This window comes from Notolabrus celidotus, chromosome 16 (genome assembly GCF_009762535.1).
Source record: "Notolabrus celidotus isolate fNotCel1 chromosome 16, fNotCel1.pri, whole genome shotgun sequence".
Taxonomy (NCBI): Eukaryota; Metazoa; Chordata; class Actinopteri; order Labriformes; family Labridae; genus Notolabrus; species Notolabrus celidotus.
In genome coordinates, this window is record NC_048287.1 from 22,121,571 (window position 1) to 22,146,275 (window position 24,705).

Genomic DNA, 24,705 nt, shown 5'->3' on the forward strand with positions numbered 1-24,705 from the left:
CAATCTTTCCTTAAGCTGCCTCCTCCCTTTCCCATGTCAACCTTCAGCGTATCACTTTACATCATTGTCCACCGCTCATATTCTCCAGATTCTTCCACGCCCTTTCCTCCTTTGCTGTCCATACTTTGTCCTCTGTGTGCTTTTTGTCTTTTACAATATGATGTCAATTAGTTCCAAAACCCCAGAAGACAATTCATATTTTTTGAACCTTGCTTTGACAGACGTTTGGCAGAGACGAGGGGGAAACAGGGAGTGGAAAGGAAAAATGAAAGAGGGTGGTCATGAGAAAATGATTTCATAGCGTCGGGAGAGGTTACACTTTATATGCTCCCCTATCCAGATGTACCTACTTTCAGAATGAGCTCAATAAGAACTTCCCCCAACCCTTTGCTTTGGCTTTGCACCCAGGTACAAAGTGTTTAGTGGCTCCCTCTGCTTACACTGTGCAAGGACATTTTCAGCTGCTGCCTCTTGAATCCCAGTTTTAACCGTAGTGGGTTCAAAGACAATGTACTAACATGAACTATGAAAAGATGGAAAGCATCATTACATAAAAAAGAACATATAGGTCTCTGTAGTTTTATTCTACTCTACACTGAACCTCCCAGATCAGGCTTCACTTGGCTGTGAAAAATGGACCTCAGGGTCTCTCTTCACTTCCTGTGGAGAGTGCTCTTACGGTTCACAGGCAGTGATAGTTTTTCCAGGTTTTTCAGACAGTTTGCAGACAAACGCCTTTGTGAAGTGCATCCCGGTTTAAACATACTGTGCTGAGCAAGCAGAGGGAGGACTGGGCCTCCTCAAGGATGAATGTTCTCAATAAGCACTGTGTGTAAATGTGTGTTCTTCTAAATCAATGGCAAAGGAGCGACTCAAGTTCCACTTACTTTATCGAAGCTGCAACAAGTTCTGAACGCAGCATTTTAAAGTTCCTGTGAAATCACGATCAATGTGTATATGTTTTTCTACACGTCTTGTGTTGACTGGTGCTTTTGCATTAATATCTTGGCACAACAATGGGAAGTAGAAATTTCCACATTAGGTTTACTGAATTAAGAGCCGTGTACACTTTAATTCTGTCTATTAGCTAGGTTTATTACCTGACATTATACTGATCTTCCTGCTGTGTAAAATGCTTGATTCTGGATCAGTTTTTTTCATAACTCACCAGTTTAGAAGATATTAAGATTACAAGTTTTGCATAATAAGAGGCACAGCTGTCTTGACTGACAGGCAGGAACACTGTAGCTGTTAGCGTGGAGGCTCAAAGCCTGCCTCTTTACCTCAAACTAGCGCGACAGATATTAGGTTTAGTTTATCATTTCCAATATGGCTCCCGCCAACGACCGGCTTCAAAACAGCGCTTCAGAAACAGATAGGTGACGTCACAGATACTCATCTCATCCTGTTGGGCTTCTATTTCCCATAACCACCTGGTAACCATACATTCTCCCTTACATGCAAGCTAGCCTTTTATTTGAATCTGGATTGCTAAACACATAAAAAATGTAAAAATTAGGTAGATAGTAAAGCTTGTGAGTTAGCTAGCTAAATTTTAAGGAACACACCAACCACCATCAAGCTTATTTAATCCATAGGATTAATCACCAGCTAGCTGACTTTTCTAACAATAAGCTACTTATTACTGCTAATTAGCTACTGCAAAATCTAATCAGGCAATCTACTTAGCTTAAAGGAAATGAATAAATATTTGCAAACCAAGGTAATTATGCTAGCTGTTTCATGAAAACTTTATATAAAGGTACAGGGTATTATTTTTTTTTAAGCAAAAGTAAAGGTACAGAGACGGTACTTTACAGTTGTGTTTGGCTATGCTGTTGCTTGTATTATGGACTTCAGATGAATCTTATTTGGTCCAAAGATAACCAAATAAATCTGACTGGTCAGTGAATGAGATGTGACGCATCAAAGAAGTAAAGCAAACAAAAACTGGAAAAAAAAGTTGAATATATGTTTTTTTTGTGGTACTTGTCGAAATATTGCATGATTGGAATGCGTTAAAAATGAATTCATGACTGATGTGCTTGTGACTTATTTCAGTAATGTGTTTTCTATGTTGGACAGTCAGCAGGGTTAAGTACAGTATTTAGGTTAATGCATTTTTCCACTGCTGATCTTCAAACAGTGGACAAGAAAAGGAGAATGAAAAGATCATGTGGAGCCAAGTGGCTTACACAACTTTGCTCATTATATTGGTGCGTCTATGTCTGCCAGGCACAAAGTATGTTTTCAATGGCCCCAGTGAAGCTAGTGTTATTGCGTAAGCACTCATGACAACCACAGTACTTTAATTGCACTCTGTAGGAGAGGGAGAACTCTTTGCTATTTGCTCACTAACTAAATTGGCATTGCACATACTCATCCAATTACCCATGAGGTCTGGTTTAGGCCTAAATGACCCCTTTGACTGATGGCAGTTAGCCTCCTAGGAGCAAGTCCAAACCAGCCGCACCCAGCTTTTTAGCTGGATCACTTGTATGTACACACACATTTATGCCAGTTCATTCCTCAGGCAGTGACGTCATGGAGAGCTGCATTGCTCGATTGATTGAGGAATGCTGAGGTCTTAGGGCCTGCAGGTACCGGAGTCCAATATGTGAATCTAGACCATGCAGGCAAATCATGACAAGGAAATTGAAGGAAATGATGAGCAGTGGTAACAACTTATACATGCTTCTGAATGAATGGCTGGGAGTAGGTTCAGGTACACAAAGGATGTCAAATGGGGAAACCTGGTCATGTCCATTGACCACACATAAGCAGGACAATGTGCCTTCATTTCAGCCTATTGTGAGATGTGAAGCTAAAAGACTAAAAGACCGCCAAGATAGGTGCTGACATGTTGCAAAGGTGCAGCCAAAGTGGCCTGGCAGTGGGACTGACTTCACACCCTCTCTGCTAACCAAGACAAGCATTTAACTTATAAACAGTCTGTACAGTCCGCAGCAGTACAGATTCTTGTGTTGATATAAAGCAGACACTTATGGCTATGGAAAATGAAAAGATAATGTTGGTGTTCTCTGCAAGAAACATTTACTGTCAATGAAGTGAAATTCAAACATCAATGTAACCATAAAGATGAATTTTAAGACCATTAATAAACAAAGCTCACATGTTCATGCAAGGGAGGGAAATGATGTGACATGGAAACCAAACAAACAAACAAAAAGTGGAAAGTCGTTTTAGTGATTATGATTCTTTAACTTAGCTTAACTCAAATAAGTAGTAACACTTAACTTTAAATTGTCCTTGTCTATAAATTAGACCTGTATTGTGGATAGTTTTTTTTTCTTGGCTGTAACATAGGATCATTTTCAGTATCAACTGATTATAAATAAAAAAATCTAATTAATTTATTATTTTCTCTTAAACATGAAAAATATCCAAATAAGCTGTCACAATTTGTCCTAGCCTGGTGTGATGTCTACAGACAGAGGTGGAGCCACATTTTTTGGGCTTGGAATGGCCAAATTGGGGCATGACTTTCAGGTGTGGTTATGTTACAGTCTTGACAAGTAAAGTCAAGTCAACTTTATTTATATAGCAGATTTAAAAAAAAACAACGTAGGCCAAAGTGCTTTACAAGGTAAAACGTACAAGAAGACAACAATAAACAACACAACATATTTATATAAAACAGTCAAATCAAGTCAAATCTGTTGGGATATTAATTTTCTCTTCTCAAAAGGAGTTTTGTGACATGGTGTTGTGTTTTGGCCTTCAGGGCCACCGTAGCTATGGCCACCCCTGTCTACCCCTGGCTCTGCCACTGTCTACAACCTATTTTCTTAATCTCACAAAAAGTCCAAAACCCCTCAGAAAAAGTGCATCATTCATGGAGAAGCTGTAACAACAAATATTTAGCATTTGTAACAGCAGTGAGACATGACAAAAATGATTAATCTTATCAATATTTTCAGACTGTTTTTCCTCTTATTTGATTTATTTTGACCTAAGATCCATTCCAGTTGTGGACATTCAATGTTCACTTTCATACTGCACAGTCAAACACAGTGCTTTATTTTAAAGAACCCATGAGAACCATCACTTTACAGAAAAAAAATCTCAAGATGAGTTCTGTAAAAAAAAAAAAAGAAAAGCGGTTTAAGATGATGCAGAAAACATTTGGCATTTTCAATTGCTGAAATGTTGCAACTATAAGACATAATTTTACTCAGAGTAAAACAGTTTTAATAAAGAGCCAGAGGCACCAATAACAAAACATACTGTATAATGTGTCTGAAGCTGTACGACTTGGAATAATCGTTGGAATAATCCTGTTACATTTGAAAAAATATATTTTCCAAATGCCCTATCTCAATTCCCATACAATTACTATTAATTGGTGCATCAATTCATGCCGTTCATGCATGCATTGGCATTTACTTTGTATGAAGATCAGCTCACGAAGTTATGGGGAAATGTACAGTATGAGTATGAACATGGATGTATGTGTGATGTATATCTGCGTGACTCCGACCTATGCCTTTTAATGAAATCATATGACTACCCTCACCCATGTGACCCCATGTGATTTGTAGGAGAACAGACTGAAAGGAGACCTGGGTGAATTGTAAGAGGGCATGAAACCCTGAGAGTGTAATCTTTGCTAATGATGCTAAACCTATCACCAAGAAGTCATGTATGAGAAGAAACAAACAAACAATGACAAAAACAAAACAAAAACAAGAGTCGTTTAATGAACTCAAGGAATCTCAATAACTGTTGTGAAAAAAGCAATGAGGGTCATGATAAAAAATGCCATTTTAGAGCAAAAGTGATACCGTTTAAAGATGAATATGGAGGCCTGTGGATAAATGCAATGCTATGGTTTTTATTGAAGAAAATGTTTTCTTTTGTACTACCTGAGATCTACACCTGAGGCCAAAATCCCACATTCCTGAACATCACAGTTAGCTGAGACCAAAGAAGTGGGGGGAAAGGATCCCTTTAAAGAACAAGAGTGACATCTACTGGACGAGGGGGAGAAAGAATCTCCCATGAAAAGCAGCATGAAAACCAATTCAACTAATTGAGCCAACATGACTATTATTATCATTTTATTTTTATCCCATATCTTATTTTACTTAAATTGCATTATCCATCTAATACCTCATTTACTGCATGTATTGCTTTTATTCATCTTGAGTTTTTTATTTTATTTTATTTTGCCTTTTATTATCTGCACAGAATGCTTTTATCTCTTTTTATGTCTTTACCTCCTCCTACCTTGTTGGGTTCTTGTGTTGCCTGGGTTCTCCTTCTTTTAGTGTTTGGTTCTTGTGATGATGGGGTAAATCATTGTTTACGTTCTTCTTGTGTTTGTGTTCTTGATGTTTGAGTGCAATTGTTGTTCAAGCTCTTTTTGCTGTTGGGTTCTTATAATATGTATGTCCTGCTGTCTGTCAATCACTTTGTAAACCATTTAAAAAAAAAGGTGCCATATAAATAAAGTTATAATAATAATAATAATAATAATAATAATAATAATAGTAATAGTAATAGTAATAGTAATAGTAATAGTATTATGATTCTTCTTATTATTATTATTATTATAACTACCACATTAATACCGAATGAAGACTGAGCTCCAACAGGCACTTTTAAGCCTTGTTTCTCTGTTTTTTTTGTCAGGCTTTTTAGTAATTTCATCTAAAATAGTGATCAGATTGAGCTCATTCAGCATATTTTAAAGATTTGGTGGGTGTGTTTCTCTTTTTTTAAGGTGTGACAGTTTGCTAAGAAAATATGGGCGTATTTCTAAACAAACTGACACTACACTGATCCATCCTTCAAGCTGTGAAACATCTATATTGTTTACATGATAAGGAAAAAGATGTTTTGACTATTTCTTAATAAGATGTGTCAAAAACTGAATGAAACACCAACATGACACGCTTTTGGAACTGTTCTCTAGTGGCAACTCTAGAAACTGCAGCTTGCTTGTCCACTTACTTTTCATCCTGCATTTTAACCATAGACAGTATAAAATAGATTTTAAAGCTGCTGTGAGGAACTTTTAGCTTGTATCGATTCTGGCACCCCCTTGTGGACAAAGTGATACCTCTTATCTCTTGTCCTGTACATGCAAAATAAGTGTCTTCAGACAATAACCTCATCCTGTTGTCTTTGAACATTTAGATGATTCGCACAATGTGATTATTTGCAATGAAAACAGGCAAAAAAAGGGGTGTTTCTAAAGCGAGATGTCAATCATCTGTTGTGACACCTGCCCCCTCGGAGCAGTTTCAGGCATTAAAATGACAAAAGAGAAGGTATCAGTGTTGTTGTAGATGGTCTTGTTTGCTTTTGGGGGTCATAAAAAGGCATCAGTAGCAGGTTCAGTCTGTTTTTCAGCCAGTTAAAAACTCCTCATAGTGCCTTTAACCTAACTTACTGGAAGGTTGACGAGACACAACTGTTGGCCCCGCCCCTTTCGTACTCCCCAGATTCTCACCATTCCCACGTGCCTCTCTGCCGCAGCAGCTGTCACATGACTGAATCTTCTGCTCGTTACTTCCTGTTCCTTGGTTGTTTTTCCTGCAGGAGAATATAACGGATTGACTATCTCTCCAGCACCGTACCTTTTATCCAGAAGCCTGCTAGTCAGGACTGGAGAGGAATACAACTATCAAGCTGGATATATATTGATTATTCATTAGTTATCCTAGCTGCAGAGAGATGCCCATCGGAGGGGCGGGTAGCTAGTTCACTAGATTAATATACTACACCGCCCGCCCTTTTGATTGAGAAAATAAAACAAACGCAGTACTTTTTATCTTTTAGCAAAGGCGTGAACAGCTGCTTTTTTCCGGTAACATAAACAGAAAGCGGTGGCTACATGACGTTAGCCATCTTTTCCTAAACAACCAGTCATCGACATGTCAAAATACACGAGCTTTCCAGAGCCGATGGAAGACCACAACCCTTTTCAGGTGGGTGATGCAGACATGAAGCTAACATTAGCCTGTGTTGGAGTCATGGTGTGTTTTAGTGGATGAAAACCACCGTTTGTGCATGCGTGTAATAGCAGGCGTGTTGTTGCTCATGTGACGTTTGAGCCTCTAATCGTTGCCAACTTGTAGGTTTAATAACATTGGGTGACAGTGGGCCCTAGAATAATAAATAACCCAGTTCAAATAAGAATTAATGCACAAGCAAGTCAAACGTGTTACTGTGCAAATAAAGTAAATGACCCTTTGTTTGTGTCTGCTATAGGATCCTGCAGTGACTCAACACAGCAGCAACACAGGATATGCCACACTGGATCTTTACAACCCATTCGATAATAATACCAACGCGGCTGGGGTGAGCAATATTTCCTCCTTATCTGTGAGATTCTATAACTTAGTTATAGAATAATGAAACAGAAAGAAACAGTGATCTCATGAGGGCGTGTTTCATTTCAGGAAAGTATGGCCTCCAGGGGCAAATATCAACCATTAATTCTCTCGTGTAAGGTGTATTTAAGTCTGTAAAGAACCTAGATCTCTGTTTTGCTTTGGAAATGTGAATATATATGAGGCTATTCAGAATTATACAACATACTCAACACTTTGTTTATATAGCACCTTTCATACATAAAAACATGCAGCCCAAAGTGCTTCACAGAATAACAGAGAGACAGAAAACAACAGCAATGGTAAAATTATAAAAGGCAGGATTATTAAAAAAAAATGCTTAAAAATAAAATAAAATCAGAACAGTGAAATTAATAAACTGGAAAGAAAAGTTGAAAAATAAGGTAGTGTTAACAAGATCAGCTGAATACAATAAATAAATAGATAATTAGATATGATAAATATATGTTAAAGCAATGATTAAAATAATAATAGAAATAATACAAATAATAATGCCGTCCAGGGCTAGAAATAAATTACTCCAAATTAAAAGCTAGATTGAAAGGGTAAGTCTTAAGTTTACTTTTAAAAGCACCCACAGAGCTGGCCGTTTTAATGTCCAGAGGCAGAGAGTCCTAAAGCATCCACTAAAAACAGAAAGCTCTCTAGCCAGTGCTTGTGTGGGACAAAGAACATTTAAAAGGGAAGCATTTGAGGACCTCAGTGATCGGGTTGGAACATAAAATGACAGGAGATCAGTGATGTATGGAGGAGCAAGGCTGTTAAGAGCTTTAAAAACAAGTATAAGAACGTAGAAGCCTAATATTGTGGGTGTTTAACCTGATATAAACTAATTTCTATTTCATTAAGTGCTTTATATGATAGTTTTCAACTTGTACTTGTATATATGCAGAGTCATGTTGTAGAGAGCTATTTTGCTGCTGTTTGAAAGGAGAAAATAACAATCATTGATGAACATAGCAGCAATTTATATGCCCAGGACCAGACAAGATTAATCCCAAGACCTAAGATAGGAGGTTACATTTTCCCATTAGTTCAAACACATTTGTTAGCTAATTTTGTGCTTTCATTGTTCAAAAGACTTGAGACTATTGTTTTTATAAAAAAAAAAAACACTACAGAAAAGCTGGTCCAATTACTTAAATTACCCTAAAACCAATAGACCACCAGAAAAGAGCTGAATTGTAGACATTGCTTAATCTCAGTTTTATGTTGAGTCTTCTTTTTGGAGCTTGGAAACAGCTCTGGTCCTTCCTGTCAGCTGAGGAAATTAGCAAATACAGCAGAAAGAAGAACCAAACGTGGACTCTTGTCATTATGAGTGTGCATGCATGAACACAGGCCTCATGCCCACTTTTTCATAATACTGTATAATATATTAATAACAAAGACCCAACATCAAGACAGGATAAGATCCAGTCCCATCTTACAGACAGGACTCAGTCTGATCTCATCTTGATCCACCATGAGCAGAGCACTTTGCAGCATTTAGCAAGTTACAGTGGTGAGGACAAACTTCCTTTAACAGGCAGAAACCTGAAGCAGAACTAGACTCATGTTAGACACACATCTGCTGAGACTGTAGTGGTGAGACGGATACTGTTAGTTGTAGCAGCTGGATTCTGGCACGTCCACAGCAGCAGGCCGTCTACGGCAGCAACTCAGAAGAACCTTCGAGACAAGGGAGCTCAGGGGCTCCAGAAAGGTCTATGGTTAGTAACTTTAATGGGACAGGGAGACTTAAAGTTAGTGACAGGCAGACAGAGGAGAGAGGAGGAGGATCCCAGTGTGTCAGTTCCCCTGGCAGTTTAAGCCTATAGAAGCATAAATAAGAGCTGGTCCAAGCGCGATCCAGCTCTAACTATAAACTTCATCAAAGAGGAAAGTTTGAAGCCTACTCTTAAAAGTAGAGAGGGTGTCTGCCTCCCGGACTCTGGATGTTAGATGATTCAAAAGCAGAAGGTGCCTGATGGAAGAAAGCTTGACCTCCCATACTATGTTTAGAGACTTTAGGTTCAATGAGCAGGCCTGCATGTTGGGAGCGTAGTGTTCTAGTGGTGTAATAGGGCACTATGAGCTGTTTAAGAGATGAAGATGCTGGACAATCTTTTGGATTTTGTCAAATACAGGGCTCCAAAATGTCATTGTTGTTGTTGCATCATTTTCCCAAATTCATGAATGATGTTTTTTTTTCATTGTCGGGCCCAATATGTTCCAGCCGCCACCACCATATGAAGCCACCTCTCCTTCTGCCCCACCTGTGCCTGCGCAAACCCCACCCAGCAGGACAACACCCACAGAGCCCCGCAACTATGGCTCCTACACGAACCAGGTAACCCCCACACAGTGAAGACACTAGATGCTGAACTTTTCATGCTAGGTCTCGTCACCTGACTTTTATATTGCTGCATTCAGTCGCAGTTGGTTGCACAAAAATTGGATTGTACTCACACTATTTATGGGTCTTTGAAAGAAGAACTGTGCCCAGAGTATGAAGTCTGTCCTTTAGTGTCATGGAGAGTGTTTTTATGGATTAGAATCATTAAACCCTCGTAGTTTTACTGTGTGCAAGCTGGTGTCCTCAAAACTAATCCCAAACGGTCAACAGGAGAGCAATCTATTTAAAAGATTTATTAATGCCTCAATAGTTATGGCCACAGTCACATTTGTGGGGGGAGCTTCATCATGGCTCCTACTTGATTTGATATAAGCTAGTGTTTATTTTTCCTCTTTAAACATCACTAAGATATCACTTCTGATAGTCACATTCCCATGAAATTCTTATCTCCTCTTTGAACCTCTTGACAGCAGATCTTTTACATAATATCATTCATTATTTAAGATGCAAACTCACCCTCTCTTTGAAAGTTGACAGTTCTGATGCATCATTTACCTTGCGTCTCACTGTGTTAAGACTGCCGTGAATGCAACCACAGCGGAGCTCCTAAGGAAGCAGGAGGAGCTGGAGAAGAAGGCCCGGGAGCTGGAGAGGAGAGAGAGGGAGCTGGAGTCACACAGCCTTGGACCTGGAGCCTGTAAGAAGGGGGAGGGCAGCGATTATGCTTTTAGATCATGAAAGAAGTCAGTGTTTGTGACATTTCTCCCACCTCTGTCTTCATTAGCTCGTCAGAATAACTGGCCCCCGCTGCCGGCATTCTGCCCTGTAGGCCCCTGCTTTTACCAGGACATCAATGTGGAGATCACGCAGCGCTTCCAGCGCACCGTCACCATCATGTACTACTTCTGGATGTGTGAGTTCTTGCAGCAAAACCACTGTTATGTAAAATAACTGGAGTGAACTTGTTCAGTCTACAGCTGTTGACATTTTAGCTGTATGAGACAGTCAGTGCTCTTGTATTGGGATGTTTGTACAAAGACTCAGACACTTCACTGCAAGGAGGAGAACTTAACCCAGAGCAAACTCAATTCAACTTTATTTATATAGCAACTTTCATACATATAAACATGCAGCCCAAAGTGCTTCACAAAATAACAGAGACAGAAAACAACAGCAATTGTAAAATTATAAAAGGAATTATTATGAATAAAATACTTAAAGATAAAATAAAATAAAACCAATACAGTAAAATGAATAAAATAAGTAATAGTGGAAAGAAAACTTAAAAATAAAATAGCGTTAACAAGATCAGATGAATACAATAAATTAATAAATAGATAAATAAATAATTAAATTAGATAAATAAATGTTAAAGCAATGATTAAAATTATAACTGGAGTCATTGTTAAGCTGGGAGTCAGCACACGGCCAGCTTTGAAAATAAAGTAGGTATTCATATTGACCATGACAATACTTTAGACCTGATTAGGTCACCAAACCATGGGCCCCTCTCAAACCACTCCCTACACACCTCTACTCTGTTTGCATGCTCACGAGGAAGGGCTGCCTCATTTTCCCCTTTTCTACTAAGTCAGTTCTAGGGCTGGTTTGGAGCCAGTGCCTAATCTGTAACCACTACCACCTAAGAACTGACCCTAAACTAGAGAAACCAGTTCCTTAGTAGCACCAACTCCTTGCTGGGCTAGAAGGAAGAACCGCTTACAGCAGGTTGTGGAGGCGGGGTTATAGTGAAGTGGCTCTCCTGTGGCCCTTGCCTGTGGAAAAGCAACCACCAGCTCAGAACTAGCACAAGGGCTACTTTAGTAGAATAGGGATGATTTAGTACTAAACCCTCTGCATAAATGCAGGCGTATTGAACATGTGTAACACTGTTTATTGTCTGTCATAGGAGAAGCTCCAGAAGTTTAACCAGCACTGACATAAACTTCTTTTATCAAGATAAGAATGATAAAAAAGGGCTTTCATATTTACAGGGACCAAAAAACATCAGCAGTAGTGAAACAAAAAGAGTGGGCCTTAGTCACCAACATGTTCTGAAGATTTTTCTTAAATTGAATCTTAAGGTTTCTAAGAGAAGTCTACGTCAGATTCATGAACGGTTCTTGAACAGCGGAATCATTAGCACTTGTGTTCTTAAATTGGTGAATGCCATGCTTTAGGTTTTGGTTTGAAGCTAGTGCCCGATGTTCCCAATTAGCAAAGATATATGCCCCTGAAAATGCCCATATAAGGGCATGAAACTGCACTTGAACCTTAACACTGAGTTTTGAAAGAGATGCAGAATGAAGAAAAGAGAAAACCTGCAAGTGAAGCAGAAATTGAGCACACTGGAGATAGATAGGGAAGATGACACTAATGCAGTTTCTTTTTCCATAGTCTACTCTGTTTTAATCTGATGTCTGCATCATAAAGTTGCTGATGCTGGAGTCTGGCTACCTCACATATTTATGAGCTACTTAGATAATTAGCCTTCTCAAGAAGAACCCCCTCCACTACAAAATAAAAGTATAAACTTGTAGACTATTCTTCTTCCTTGTGGCAGTCCTGTTCTCAGGGTTTGGGGCTTCATGTGTAAGAACTTGTATAACTGTTATGAATTAAAATATCAAAACAACTTGAGATCTGTGTTATTAAGAGTGTGGCACAGGAGACAACCAAAAGTCTAACCTCTGAATGTAGCAGCAGCTCAAAAATGTAATAACCTGCATTGTATTGTGTCCCCTTCCTATGCATCCATTTTTACCCACTGTCTTCTTCTAATCTTTATTTTGTGTCCAGTCTGCACATGCACTCTTCTCTTCAACCTGGTTTCCTCCTTGGCCATGTTCTGCGTGGACCCCTCCGGCGGTGTAGGCCTTGGCCTCGCCATCCTCTGGGCCCTCCTCTTCACCCCCTGCTCCTTCGTGTGCTGGTACAGACCTGTGTACAAAGCATTCAGGTGTGTAGCCGAAACGTCATAGAGTAACAGAAGGAGTCTTGGTAGATTGTTCAAGTGGTAAAGAGTACATTGATGATGTTATTAATATTTTTTATCGAACACATGACTGTCAGGAGGTGGGAACTCTAGAAAAACAGGAACTAAATGTGATGGATAGGAAATGAAGTGGAAGTGAGAGCACTAGCACAAGGAGCAATCAAAGGGAAGCGAATGAAACACAGTAGCTTTACAAGAACAAGACCATTAATATTTACTAACTTTGTTGTGTCTATTGTAAGGTCTTTGTTTTAAAGACCTCAATCTGCCATCTGTTACCAGGAAAAGACAGCCGTAAGCTTTGGCACTGTTTTAAATGGACGGTTGCAATCGATGCCAAGATGCCCAAAAAATGTCAGTTTGGCTGCGAAAATATTTTGTTAGATAGAGCTCACACAGAAAAATGTAGTTATTCAAGTTTTGCACACATCAAAACCTTGTGTTGCCATTCACACTACAAGGCTGTTGAACTGATCAAAACTCCTTTTACACAGCTGTATCTCTGTGTGGTCGCATGAATCATCATTGTAACCTTTTTATTTACAGTAGGTGGGCCTCATTCTTCATCGTTTTCTTAAGATTTTTCTTACATTTTAATGTTTCTAAGAGAAGTTTGTCAGATTCATGAACGGTTCTTAAACGGCAGAATAGTTAACACCTGTGTTCTTAAAGTGATGAATGCCGTGTCCTCGTAAGTTTGAAGCTTGTACTCGATGTTCACAATTAGCATAGATATACACCCTTTAAATGCCCATATAAGGGCACCACACTGCACTGCCACATACAGAACTCACGAGGATCAAGAGAGGACGAGTTAAGACATCAGGAGTGCATAAATTAAACTAAACCAATTGCGCACTCCCAGGTAAAAAGTTTAGTTGTGCTGAAACAGAGGTAGAGCTGCTGAAAGTGAAACACAGACAAGTTTATTTAAAATATATATATTTTGATGCTTTTGTAGTGAATATAAACAAATGTATTTGCTGATATCATTCGTTCAAAGATTGCCATCATTAGAAACGCTGTGCTGTAACCATAAAAGGACGCACAGCAGATGAAGTCATATAAAAAGTTTGATCTCAAATCTGAAGGAATATTCCTGAGATGAAGAATCTTAGACTTTTTCTCCCAGAATTTAAACAATTTGAAATATTTGTTCTAAAAGCTGTAAAATGATTGAACACGTGACAGATTAGTCATTAAATACTCGTGTGAAGGTAATTTATCAGTGGGAATACATTTTAGTTTAACCATTTATTGTTATTTAAACTTAAACCTATATTATTGTCTTATGTCATCTGGTGCATTCATTATTTCAATTGTACTCAAACATTTCAGCACTCTAATGTGTGTAAGAGTGCTCTTGAGTGTTCTTGGATTATGTTCTTAGCTAAGAACCAAAATCCCAGATAAGAAAACTTTGGTGAATGTCAGAATCTTTTAAAACTTTGAGGTTGGTTGTTGAATAAGGCCCAGTGTTTATGAGGCATATTGGGCACAACAACAGACGTAGTTTTCTGATGGTGCTTAAGATATCTTACCCATCATTTTTTAGACTACAAACTTTCTGTGATTTTAACTGGCCATTGTGTAACTTATGGCATGAAGCACACATCAAACTGAACTGTTTTGTCCTACTCAGTGTTAATATTTCCTCTCTTCTTTCAGGAGTGACAGCTCCTTCAATTTCTTTGTCTTCTTCTTCGTTTTCTTTGCCCAAGTGGTGACCTACGTCATCATGACTATCGGTATCCCTGGATGGGGTTTCAGGTACGAGCTGCTCTTCTGTTGCACTACTCTTTCCAGTTCAGATTTTTTTATTCTTTTTATTTTTATTCCTCCGTCTTTCTCCCCCTATCAGTGGATGGATCGTGAGCCTGGCTGCTCTGAAGACCAGCGTCCCTGTTGGTGCGATCATGATGATGAATGCTGTTCTCTTCACTGCCCAAACTGCCATGGGGGTTTTCATGCTGAAGAAGGTGAATATAGAGTACATTGTATACATGAAAATTCACACAGAAAAACTTGTATTCAGTTGAATTGACTTTTTAGGGACCAACTAACAGAATATCCAGAATGGCATCATCATACTAAATCTTGCGTTCACACCAAATGCAAACAATTGCATTATTCTGCAGAATCTTTTGTGTTTACTTGCTTTATTCTCGCTTCAAATTTGCATGTATGCGAGTGCCCAAGACTACATTTTTTTACAAGAAGGGAGGAGTCCCTTTGAAATGCCACACCAGTCTTTTGTCATCGAAAAAGGCTGAGCTTGACTTCATTAAATGGGAAAGCCAGTTATGCAAACAGTGGCAGTGCTAACTTCCTAGTACAACCGATAGCTGGAATCAAGTGATAGACAAAAGTTTTCTCGACTTATCAGATAATCCGACCTCCTCACTTACTTTCCTCAATTTGACCTTCTGTTTATTCCTGTTCCCATAAAAAGTAGTTAGTGCCACAAAGTTCTGGGGAGCCGCACAGAGATATATTGCATTTTTCCTACATATTCCAGATAAATGAACCTCCGCCGTCCTGTATGTCAAATAATACTAGTGTTTTAGTACTCAAGACCAGTCTTAGTCTCGAGACCGGCCTAGAGGCCGCTTATTTAAGGTCTTCGTCTTGTCTCAGAATCGAAAGCATTTTTACTCTGTCTTGTCTCGGTCTCGGACTGGGCGGACTCCGTATTTTATATCAAGACCGGTCGAGACCACCACTGATGCACTCTGTGTCCCTGTCATTACTGTGATAAGAGTAAATTAAACTTAAGGAGTAAAAAGAAAGGCAACAAAGACAAAACCAAACCTTGTTTGTTGCTGTCAATAGTTTTCAAAGCAAACTTAAATAAAATAAACAGAAGTCTTTTATTTTGTTAGCTCTCATAATGATTTTTCATTGATATATATGGTCTTGGTCTTGGTCTTGATCATGACTCGGTCTCGATTCCTAAATGTCTTGGTCTCAGTTAATGTGGTCTTGACTACAACACTACATAATACATCATTGTAGGATCAGCAGGCTGATTGGCTATCCCAGATTTGCTGGGGTTCAGATTTTTTTAACTCTCACAAATTATTTTGTGCCGCCTGACCAGAACTTGCGTCTACTCGCATCTTATCATTGACTTTACATGTAATTTACTCATACGAATGATTTTATTTGCATTTGGTGTGAATGTCCCATTAGGAACTGTGTCCATGAACACCTTTTTTTGCCCTGGAACTGAACATTTTCTGCTCAAACCCAAAGGTGACAGGATCGGGAGGAAAGTGGGACAAAATTTGGGACCAAGTAGTTCTAAAAGTGATCCCAAAATAATAATCACTAAAATCGCAAATGCCTACAAGGGGAGCAGGAAAAGACAAGATAATGTTAAGCCGAGACAAACAAAAAAAGCTCAGAAAATAAGAAACAAAACCACAAAAGAGGCCAAGTCGCAAAGATTACTTTTTAGGAGTAACTGGAAATGGCAAGCCGGACATTGAAGAAGAATGAGGTGCTCAAGCAGACACACACTACGCTGAAAACACAAGCGCGACCTCTCACTACCTCAGACATTGAGCTAATGAGTCAGCACAAGAAACTGGAGCCCTTGAGTATATAGAAACTTCCCACACCTGCTCCAAATCAGGGGGAATCAGGCACACACACCTGACCCTGTGCTGTGATGATTACCTCACCATTGTCAGAGAAACCAAACTGAGTGCTCCTCATAGAATGCAGCTACGTGTTTTCAGTCTTTAAATCGCCCTCAGTGTCAGCGGATTTTTGTCGCTGCGCTCTCAGCACTCCGAGTAGAAAATAGTTCACTTCCACGTTCAATGTCACGTCTTGATCCCCGACCACATAAATCAAGAAAGGGCCATTATTGTGAGAATTTCTGCTTCAACATCAAAGGCGCTGCTCTGTGTGGAATTGTTTTTTTTTAAGGTACAGTTTCCAGGTAGAGCTGCAGTTAATGCATGAGTGTCCAGGTTTTATTTGTTTGTTTTCTTTATAAAATGCTATTCAATGACTGCAAATATGATATATATGGAGTGTTTTAAAAGCCAGAAGTGCTGTGGAACAACATTCATAACACTCAGTGAGAAGCGCTCTGAAATTAGGGTGGTGGGCGCTGTCAGCAAATAAAATGGCGTTAAAGGACACAGCTATTAGGCATGCTATTTAGCATCCTGATATTGAGTGTCATCTTGGTCTCATTCATACCCTTGTAGAGACAAATGATGCAGCTATGTCCTTAATCATAGACAAACTTTTTTTCAAACATTCCTGACTTACAAAAAATAATCCTGGAATTCAGTTTTTTAAAGCTTTGAAATTGTATCAATACAAACAGCTTGTTATTGTTGAGACTTGAGACAGTCAGAAAATACTTTGATCCTAGACTGCTGAAGTGTTACCCTGGGAAAGTAGACGAGGCACACTTGATGGCTCTAAAAGAATGATTATGTAACAATGAAATATCTCACTAATTACCTGTTAATAGTAAACAGACAAAGTTAGTTTCAAAGCAGCTGTCAGGAGCTTGTATTTTGTGTGGGTTGTTGCACCCCCCTGTGGACAAAGTATGCAGTATACAGTCTCATTTACAGCACTGGTGATTCTTATAAGTCTGGATCAGGTTGAAAAAACAGCGCTTAAGTGTGATGGATTACCTGATTATTTATATCAAAACAGTGTTTTTCCTAATCTGGAATTCTTATCCAGATTAAAACTTTTAAAGCACTCTCTTTTTTGAGGATTTAAAAGTATGTGCACACAAACAGCAGGAACCAGATTACTTAAAAAGATGGCGGCACTTGGATGAAGCAGCTTTTACCAGTCCCTGTATTTCACTCCCATGTATGTTGAGCATGTATTCCAGAAGTGACATTACATTGAGTCTTGAATTTTTACTTTCCAATCAAAACCAGGTGGACTTATTAGTTATTTAAGTCCTGTCAAAGTTCTTAACAGTTAAGAAAACTTATTATATGTAGTATTTGTATGTAATCACATAAAACAGCAGAAAGTGATCATGAATTTTAGTCTATTAAACCCATTCAGGGAAAAAATAGCTTAATTATTTATGAGCACTGTGCTTTAATTGTTTTCCATCTGGCTACTAATGAATGGACGAAATGTAGAAGATAATGCGGCATGATCCAGGAGGTCCTATTTCCTAAAATTAGTCAAAGGAAGCGAGGGGATTCAGGACTGTTAAGCTGTACTTGCACTTTCCACCTAGTCCTAGATACTCAGGTGGTCCACCTGCCGTTAAGCGGTCCACAGATAACAAACAGCCTGAAGAATAGACATGATATCAGGTTCTGCGTATCCTTTTCACCGTCACAATGTGCTTGATATGATGAAGAACTGCGGTGTGTATCAGGTGTCAGCTCCCTCTGCTCTTCCTCTCTTCAGGTGCACAGTCTGTACAGGCAGACCGACGCCAGCTTCCAGAAGGCCCAGGCTGAGTTTGCTACCGGAGTCATGTCCAATCAGGCCGTGCGCCAGGCCGCTGCTACTGCCGCAACTAGTGCCGCCACTACTGCTGCACAGGGGGCTTTCACCGCTCCTCGATAGAGAGGAAGGAGAGGAGGAGGAGGAGGAGGAGGAGGAAGAGGGCCCTTTCAGCTGGATAGAGGATCAGTTTGGTATCTATTTCCCCACAAGTGATTAGAATTAAATGGTGGGCGGGGGGGTGGGGGGGGCTTTATAATTACCCCTAAGCATAGGAGCTCCAGGGCACATGCATGAGACAGAGGTAGGGTTGTCTAATTCTAAAGGTGTACAGGACTAGTAAGCTAAGTCTCCGAACCATGAGTGAAAAATAACAGAAAGATGAAGGTGAAAACAAAAGGGTGCTGAAGCTGTGTAAAATTTTGTGCAGTTTGTGTCAGTGAATGCAGGGAAAACACTTCTTTTTTTTTGTATGAAAACAAAAGCTGTGTGCCATGTGGGGGGCAGTTCTGGTTGGATGTTCCCCATTTTAACTAACTCGGTTGTAGATTGTGTTAATGAAGAGCCTTGTTTGAGACAAAGTCCAGAGCTGAGCACTGAAATGCCGCCATACTAACATCCGATCCTTACCTGAGCAGCTTCGCTTTTGTTTTGTTTTTTCACTGTAAAAACTAACGAGTTTGTTTTTGTTATTATTATCATTATTGTTATTTCTTATGAGAATGCCAACTTACATTATTGCCAAAACTCCTCAAACTGTAAAGATTATGAACATGTGTTTGGGTTTTGATGTATCTGTCATTGTTCTGTTGGTGTTGCTTGTGGTTCATATGATTATTACAGGTCACTGTCTTGGTTTTAATAAAAATATATTGTCATGCATACACAGTCTACTACTGTTATTAATGCTTCATTTTTATTGAAAACGTAATTAGAGGCAGACCTTTTTTTTTTACCTCAGCTAAAAAATTATAATAAATTAATAATAATAAAATGAATAAGACAAGATAAGATAATCCTTTATACGTCCCACAACGGGGAAATTAAAGTATTACAGTAGCAAAGTAGGCAGTGCAAGACAGTATAAAGCAAACAAGAGCATATAAAATAACAATTATTAAAAAGTTATTAGCAATTAAAATTAAAGAAGTAGAAATGAGCATTATGTTACAAACGTATATACACAGTGAAATAAAATATAAATGAAATGAGTAACAATAATAATAATAATAATAATATTAATTAAGTTCATTGCTAGGTAACCACTCAGAGACAGTTCTGTATTGAAATGAAAACGCTTAACTACATTTGCCAGGAACGTGTTTTCTCTCTTTCTGCCTTTACTTTTTCCACAGAAAATTGCCTTTTAAATACTTTCTGTTATCATTTTCACGTTTGATGTTCTACTGAAAAACTTGATACTTTATGAGCTGCTGGCAGGTTTCCTTTACAGCCTAATTTTTGCAACGTGGACCGATCCAAGTCTCCTCATGAACTCTAAGGTAAATCCAATATTGTATTGGTCACGTAACCAGTCTGAAAAACATCAGACTCTATCTCTATCCTATAAATATGTGGTCTGCCTATAAATGATTTAAATGTGCCATCTGCGACCTGGTGTCTTTCATGTGGGACGCAGAAAGGCCGAGTGAGACTATTATGGGCTGCTGCCGATACGTCACCGATTGCTGCACCGTGAAGATGGCGGAGGCTGCGGACGCACCACAACACCGGTTTTTCTGTCACTGCTGTAAATGTGAAACTAACCCCAAACTCCCGGTGAGTCACTTAATCGGAAAGTGCTTTTTATTCCACATGTGCTTGTTCTGGGAATCATCCACGCGACCACAGAGGGAGCAGTTACGAGACCACAGTTCCTTTGTTTTTTCTAAAAAAAAAAAAGAAAAAAAAGTTAACAGTTTGATTTTGTAAGTATTTGCACTTGAATTATATATATATGGGATCACTGCTGCACACATATGACATCATGTTGTGGTGTATTTGTACGCGTAAAGCATGCGCCCAGATCTCACATTAGAGAAAGAGAGAGAGACAAATCTGGCGATTCACGTTGCCATATTTAGAAGCACCACCGTAGGTGACTGTGTGTCCAGTTGTCTACTGTCAGCTGCGTGAGAGAGACGTAAGAGGGGCTGGCTGGGTGTCACCACATGCGCCAGCAGCCGCACAAACAAGGCTGCCTTAACTTTGGGATGCCGCAAATGCGCGCTATTAAAGCCCAAAGAGAGTGAATGTGTCTCTTTACTGCTCAACACTTATTGATTTCATTGGAAAAGAATTCCTCCAGTCTGTATTAGTGACGCAGCTGGCATTGTTTATGGCACAGTTACACCGATATTGTTGTGATAGAGCTAAGCGCACGTGTGTTCCCATGTGCGAAATAGTGAGAGTTTGAATGGATCTGCTTGATATAGCCAAAACTATGTGGACACACATGTGACCATACTCTAGTTTCAATGTCTTTTCTCGTTCCTTTTTTGTAAACAGTTTGGGACTATAACACTTATGGTTGTTTCTCTTTGAGGTGTAAGCAACTTTTATTTCTACAACCAAGGGAAATAAAAATACTTCAGCGGCTTAAATCCTAATTTAGTTTATTTTCAACAGTTTTAGAAACGTAAAGTCAACTTTTTTCATGTAAGGTCTAGATCGTACTCTATTTTCTATTATTAACAAAGACCCAACATCAAGGCAGGATAAGATCCAGTCCCATCTTACAAGCAGGGTTCAGTCTGATCTCATCTTAATCCACCATGAGCAGAGCACTTTGCAGCATTTATCAAGTTACAGTGGCAAGGACAAACTTCCTTTAACAGGCAGACACCTCAAGCAGAACCAGACTCATGATAGACAGATATCTGCTGAGACTGTGTTGGAAAGAGGGATAGAGGGATAGAGAGAGATGAAGAGAGAGAGATGATAGTGGTGAGACTGATAGTAGTAGTTGTAGCAGCTGGAGTCTGGCACGTCCACAGCAGCAGGCCATCTACGGCAGCGATCCAGAGGAACCTACGAGAAAAGGGAGCTCAGGGACTCCAGAAAGGTCTATGGTCAGTTACTATAATGGGACAAAAAGACAAAGGAGATGGAGGGATAGATAGGATCCCAGTGTGTCAGTTCCCAAGGCAGTCTAAACCTATAGCAGCTTAATTAAGAGCTAGAGGGAGACGAAGAGAGAGATGATAGTGGTGTGACGGATAGTAGTAGTTGTAGCAGCAGCTGGAGTCTGGCACGTCTACAGCAGCAGGTTGTCTACAACAGCACAGGCAAAAACACATATAATATGAGCAACAACCAGAATTGTATAACATAACCTTACACAAATGACAAAAGAAAAAAATCCATGCAGTGATTGACTTACAAAACTACACAAAAAGAAGCAAGTCTGTCCTCCTGTTTTATGCCCCAACTCTCTGTCCTCCCTGTCTGTGTCTAAACTGTCACTCTCTACTAAAAGCATGCAACAAAAAAACTTGATGCGACAGCTACAGTTAGGTCCTGGCTTGCGCATTAGCAGTAGACTGACGGCCACTTCTTTGGAATGAGATGAGACCTTTTTGTGTCAACATACATATGGCCGGGTATTGTATCAGATTTTTTTTTAATTCTTTGACAGGATTTAGTCTGTCCCAGATGTGACTCCGGCTTCATTGAGGAGGTAGCAGAAGACTCCAGGTACACAGCAGCTTTGGTGTTGGCACATACTTTTTTTGAGCACATTCAAAAGTATTTAAAAGAATGATCATACTGAAAGGACAAGTCTAAGAAGTTTGTGGCTCTAGCTCCATTGTCATTAAAACTGATTTTTTAATTTGCTTTCTAGTCTCCTGCAGGGCAGCGTGCCATCCTCCGGTGAAGATTCAAACTCATTGATCTCGGAAGTATGTCCTTGAAAAGTGCGGTTGTACTAGAAACACTCCTCTTTCTCAGATGTTTTGTTTGACATATTTTCTCTGGTCTCTCTCCAAAGTTATGGCAGCTGCTGTTTATGGAGCGCTCAGATCTGCTGTCACACCCACCCTCCTCAGAGTCGGATCCAGACGACAGCGAGCAGATGTCTGCAGGTCAGAGCTGTCCGTCTCCAACAACGCCCGGTGCTGCTGAGGCCAGAGGACCAGAGCATTTCTCCCGTCCAGAGCATGAGAGGCCGCCTAGGCCTGAACATTGGCCTGCAGTGGAAGGGTGTGTGGATATGGTACACAAGAAAACACCAGTGTGTGCTGAAAAATATCATATAGATAGTTAGTCAGACATATCTTACTGTATGTTTTGGAAAGCAGCGGCACATTGATTAAGCAGGAGTATATATTTTGTATAACACAATAACATTTTTCAGTTTCAACAGTTGACATGTTGACTTCGGGCCAGGTTTTCAAACTCTTTTTTTTTATTGACACTCTCCACAGCATCCCAACTTTTTTTGAAACAGGGTTGTATTACAAGTCTGGGATTTATGGATCTTAATGTTAGGATGCAACGTTAAACTGATCAGTGTTAAATAGGTTACTATCGTTGTCTATAAAAGGGAAATATTTCACTTGTAAAATGATAATTTTCATTTCTAAGAGTTGACTTGTCCCCAATAAAACTTGAGTTACTTTCTAACATGATAATACATAGTTCTTGTGTTTTATGTATGCCCATCAATTTCAATATATCAAACTTGAAATTATTCTTTTATGGGATTCTTTCTTCTCTGTCTCAGTACTGCACACACTGTATGATGTACTCAGTGGAACAACATGCATCATTTGATTCACTTACTGTCTTCATAAAAATCATTGAGGCATGGCTTGAATTAAACAAGCTCAATATATGGTTATAAGAGCACACTAATGCAGACATCTGCTTTCTTTTTTTCTTCAAAGGATTGTGCAGGAGTTCTTGTCCGGCCTGTTTGACAGCAACGGAAACCCTGGTGCTGCACCAGCTACACGGTAAGCACCTTTTGACTATTTGGATTTGCATCATTAACTTTTGATTTCATCTAATGCTACGTGCCAACCTCTCACTTCCACTCTCTCTGCTGCATTGCCTGCTTTCCTTTTAGATCCAGCATGCTACTGTTGTATGGAAACCCTGGAGACTATGCGTGGGGTCAGGGAGGTCTGGACACTGTCATCACAGAGGTCAGTGATGGTGATTCGTAAGCAAACTGGCCTGAATTTTAGTCTGGGCATTGTTTCCTCTTACACTGAACCCTAAATAATTTTACATGTCCTATTGCAGTCCTTACACACCCATCTTTCTTTATCTCCTCTTGTTTTACTGCCTCTTTGTCCCATCATTTCTCAAACACATATCCCTTTGTGTTTTTCTCTTCATCACTGAGTCAGCTGTTAGGACAGTGGGAGAGCTCAGGTCCTCCCCCTGCAGAGAAGGACATGATCTCATCCCTGCCGGCATTTTGCATTTCTCAAGAACAAACAGGTAGTGATCGCAACATAACAAACCACACATCACATTATGGTAATACATCTATTAGACTAGTTAGCCTATTTGAGCTTTTACAGACCTCCTCAAATGCTTCCAACTCTTTTCTCTTTTCTCTGCCCTAATGTTCTCAACTTCTTCTCCTCTCCTCTCTAATAAAGCCAGGACAGACATGACTTGGGCCTGTAACATTAGAATAGCTTTATTTAGAGGCTATACTGATAAATAACATGACTTGTTATTCAGTTATAAACTGTCAGTAAAAGCACCAGCCATGTATCTGTTTTAACTCTCCTTCTGTTTCTGTTTTTGTGTCTCAGACTGCAGACTGGAGTGTCCGGTGTGTAGGGAAGAGTATTCATTAGGGGACTCTGTCAGGAAACTACCCTGCCTTCATATCTTCCACAGTGAATGTATAGTACCTTGGTTGGAGCTGGTAAGGATGATGCCTGTTGGATTTGTCATGAAAGTTTTAAGAGTCTGTCACACATCGCGACAAAAAGAAACCTTTTTGTTTTCTGAGGCTGCTGTGCACATGTTGTGTGCCTTAAAATGGAGCTAAATAGATTTTATCTCCTCTCTGTCACAGCATGATACCTGCCCTGTTTGCCGAAAAAGCCTTAATGGTGTTGACAACAGCCTCCCACCGACAGCAGAACCCCCAGACGCCCGCTCCTTCCAGACAGAGCAACAGGAGAGGCAGGCCAACTGATAAACGGGTCAACAACTCTACCTCCTTCACTGTTTTCAAGAGACACAGAGACTGCTTTTAAATAAAACACATTACATGCATCAGTCATCATTTGCAGCTTCAACTCTCACTTTATTGCAGCTATGTGTTCTGCTCCGACATCCTCATTTTAGATCTCCTTTAAACACACACACACACACAACACTAAGTAAGCTCATCGAGGTGGAGGTGCAGTGTCCTTGCTGTATGTCCCTTTGAGGCGGATTTCTACATGACGACATCTTGGATGTCATGAACTAATCACCACTCAGCCGCCAGTGGTGTTCAAAGTGATGGGAACACGCAGAATTATGAAGTAACACTTTGGTGCTGTGGTTAATGGTATAAGGATTTC

At 39.6% G+C, this 24,705-nt stretch overlaps 2 protein-coding genes across 3 annotated transcripts; both read left to right on the forward strand.

Annotated features, from left to right (window-relative positions):
* Positions 1 to 6,498: 6,498 nt before the first annotated feature.
* scamp3 (secretory carrier membrane protein 3) lies at positions 6,499 to 19,050 on the forward strand. Its single transcript, XM_034705170.1, has 9 exons — positions 6,499 to 6,956; positions 7,240 to 7,329; positions 9,601 to 9,714; positions 10,297 to 10,417; positions 10,505 to 10,633; positions 12,520 to 12,679; positions 14,384 to 14,485; positions 14,577 to 14,694; positions 18,128 to 19,050. The coding sequence occupies exons 1-9, from the start codon at positions 6,903 to 6,905 to the stop codon at positions 18,287 to 18,289; spliced, it is 1,050 nt and encodes a 349-aa protein (XP_034561061.1). The 5' UTR covers positions 6,499 to 6,902; the 3' UTR covers positions 18,290 to 19,050.
* Positions 19,051 to 19,439: 389 nt separating this feature from the next.
* On the forward strand, positions 19,440 to 24,422 carry si:ch211-81a5.1 (E3 ubiquitin-protein ligase RNF115). Of its 2 annotated transcripts, XM_034704073.1 has the most exons (10): positions 19,441 to 19,668; positions 19,806 to 19,945; positions 21,804 to 21,862; positions 22,011 to 22,068; positions 22,158 to 22,369; positions 23,056 to 23,124; positions 23,238 to 23,316; positions 23,524 to 23,617; positions 23,941 to 24,056; positions 24,210 to 24,422. In XM_034704073.1, the coding sequence occupies exons 2-10, from the start codon at positions 19,826 to 19,828 to the stop codon at positions 24,330 to 24,332; spliced, it is 930 nt and encodes a 309-aa protein (XP_034559964.1). In that variant the 5' UTR covers positions 19,441 to 19,668; positions 19,806 to 19,825; the 3' UTR covers positions 24,333 to 24,422. The 2 variants fall into 2 exon arrangements, with proteins under 2 accessions (XP_034559965.1, XP_034559964.1); XM_034704074.1 differs by lacking the exons at positions 21,804 to 21,862; positions 22,011 to 22,068 and having other exon boundaries at positions 19,440 to 19,668.
* Positions 24,423 to 24,705: the final 283 nt, after the last annotated feature.

Bases quoted from the DNA above. Each gene is read 5' to 3' on its own strand.
- si:ch211-81a5.1 (XM_034704073.1), top strand. From the start codon at position 19,826: ATGGGCTGCTGCCGATACGTCACCGATTGCTGCACCGTGAAGATGGCG. The intron at 19,946-21,803 runs GTGAGTCACTTA...ATTCTTTGACAG, and splicing joins AAACTAACCCCAAACTCCCG to GATTTAGTCTGTCCCAGATG. The intron at 21,863-22,010 runs GTACACAGCAGC...TTTGCTTTCTAG, and splicing joins GAGGTAGCAGAAGACTCCAG to TCTCCTGCAGGGCAGCGTGC.
- scamp3 (XM_034705170.1), top strand. From the start codon at position 6,903: ATGTCAAAATACACGAGCTTTCCAGAGCCGATGGAAGACCACAACCCT. The intron at 7,330-9,600 runs GTGAGCAATATT...AATATGTTCCAG, and splicing joins ATAATACCAACGCGGCTGGG to CCGCCACCACCATATGAAGC. The intron at 10,634-12,519 runs GTGAGTTCTTGC...TTTTGTGTCCAG, and splicing joins CATGTACTACTTCTGGATGT to TCTGCACATGCACTCTTCTC.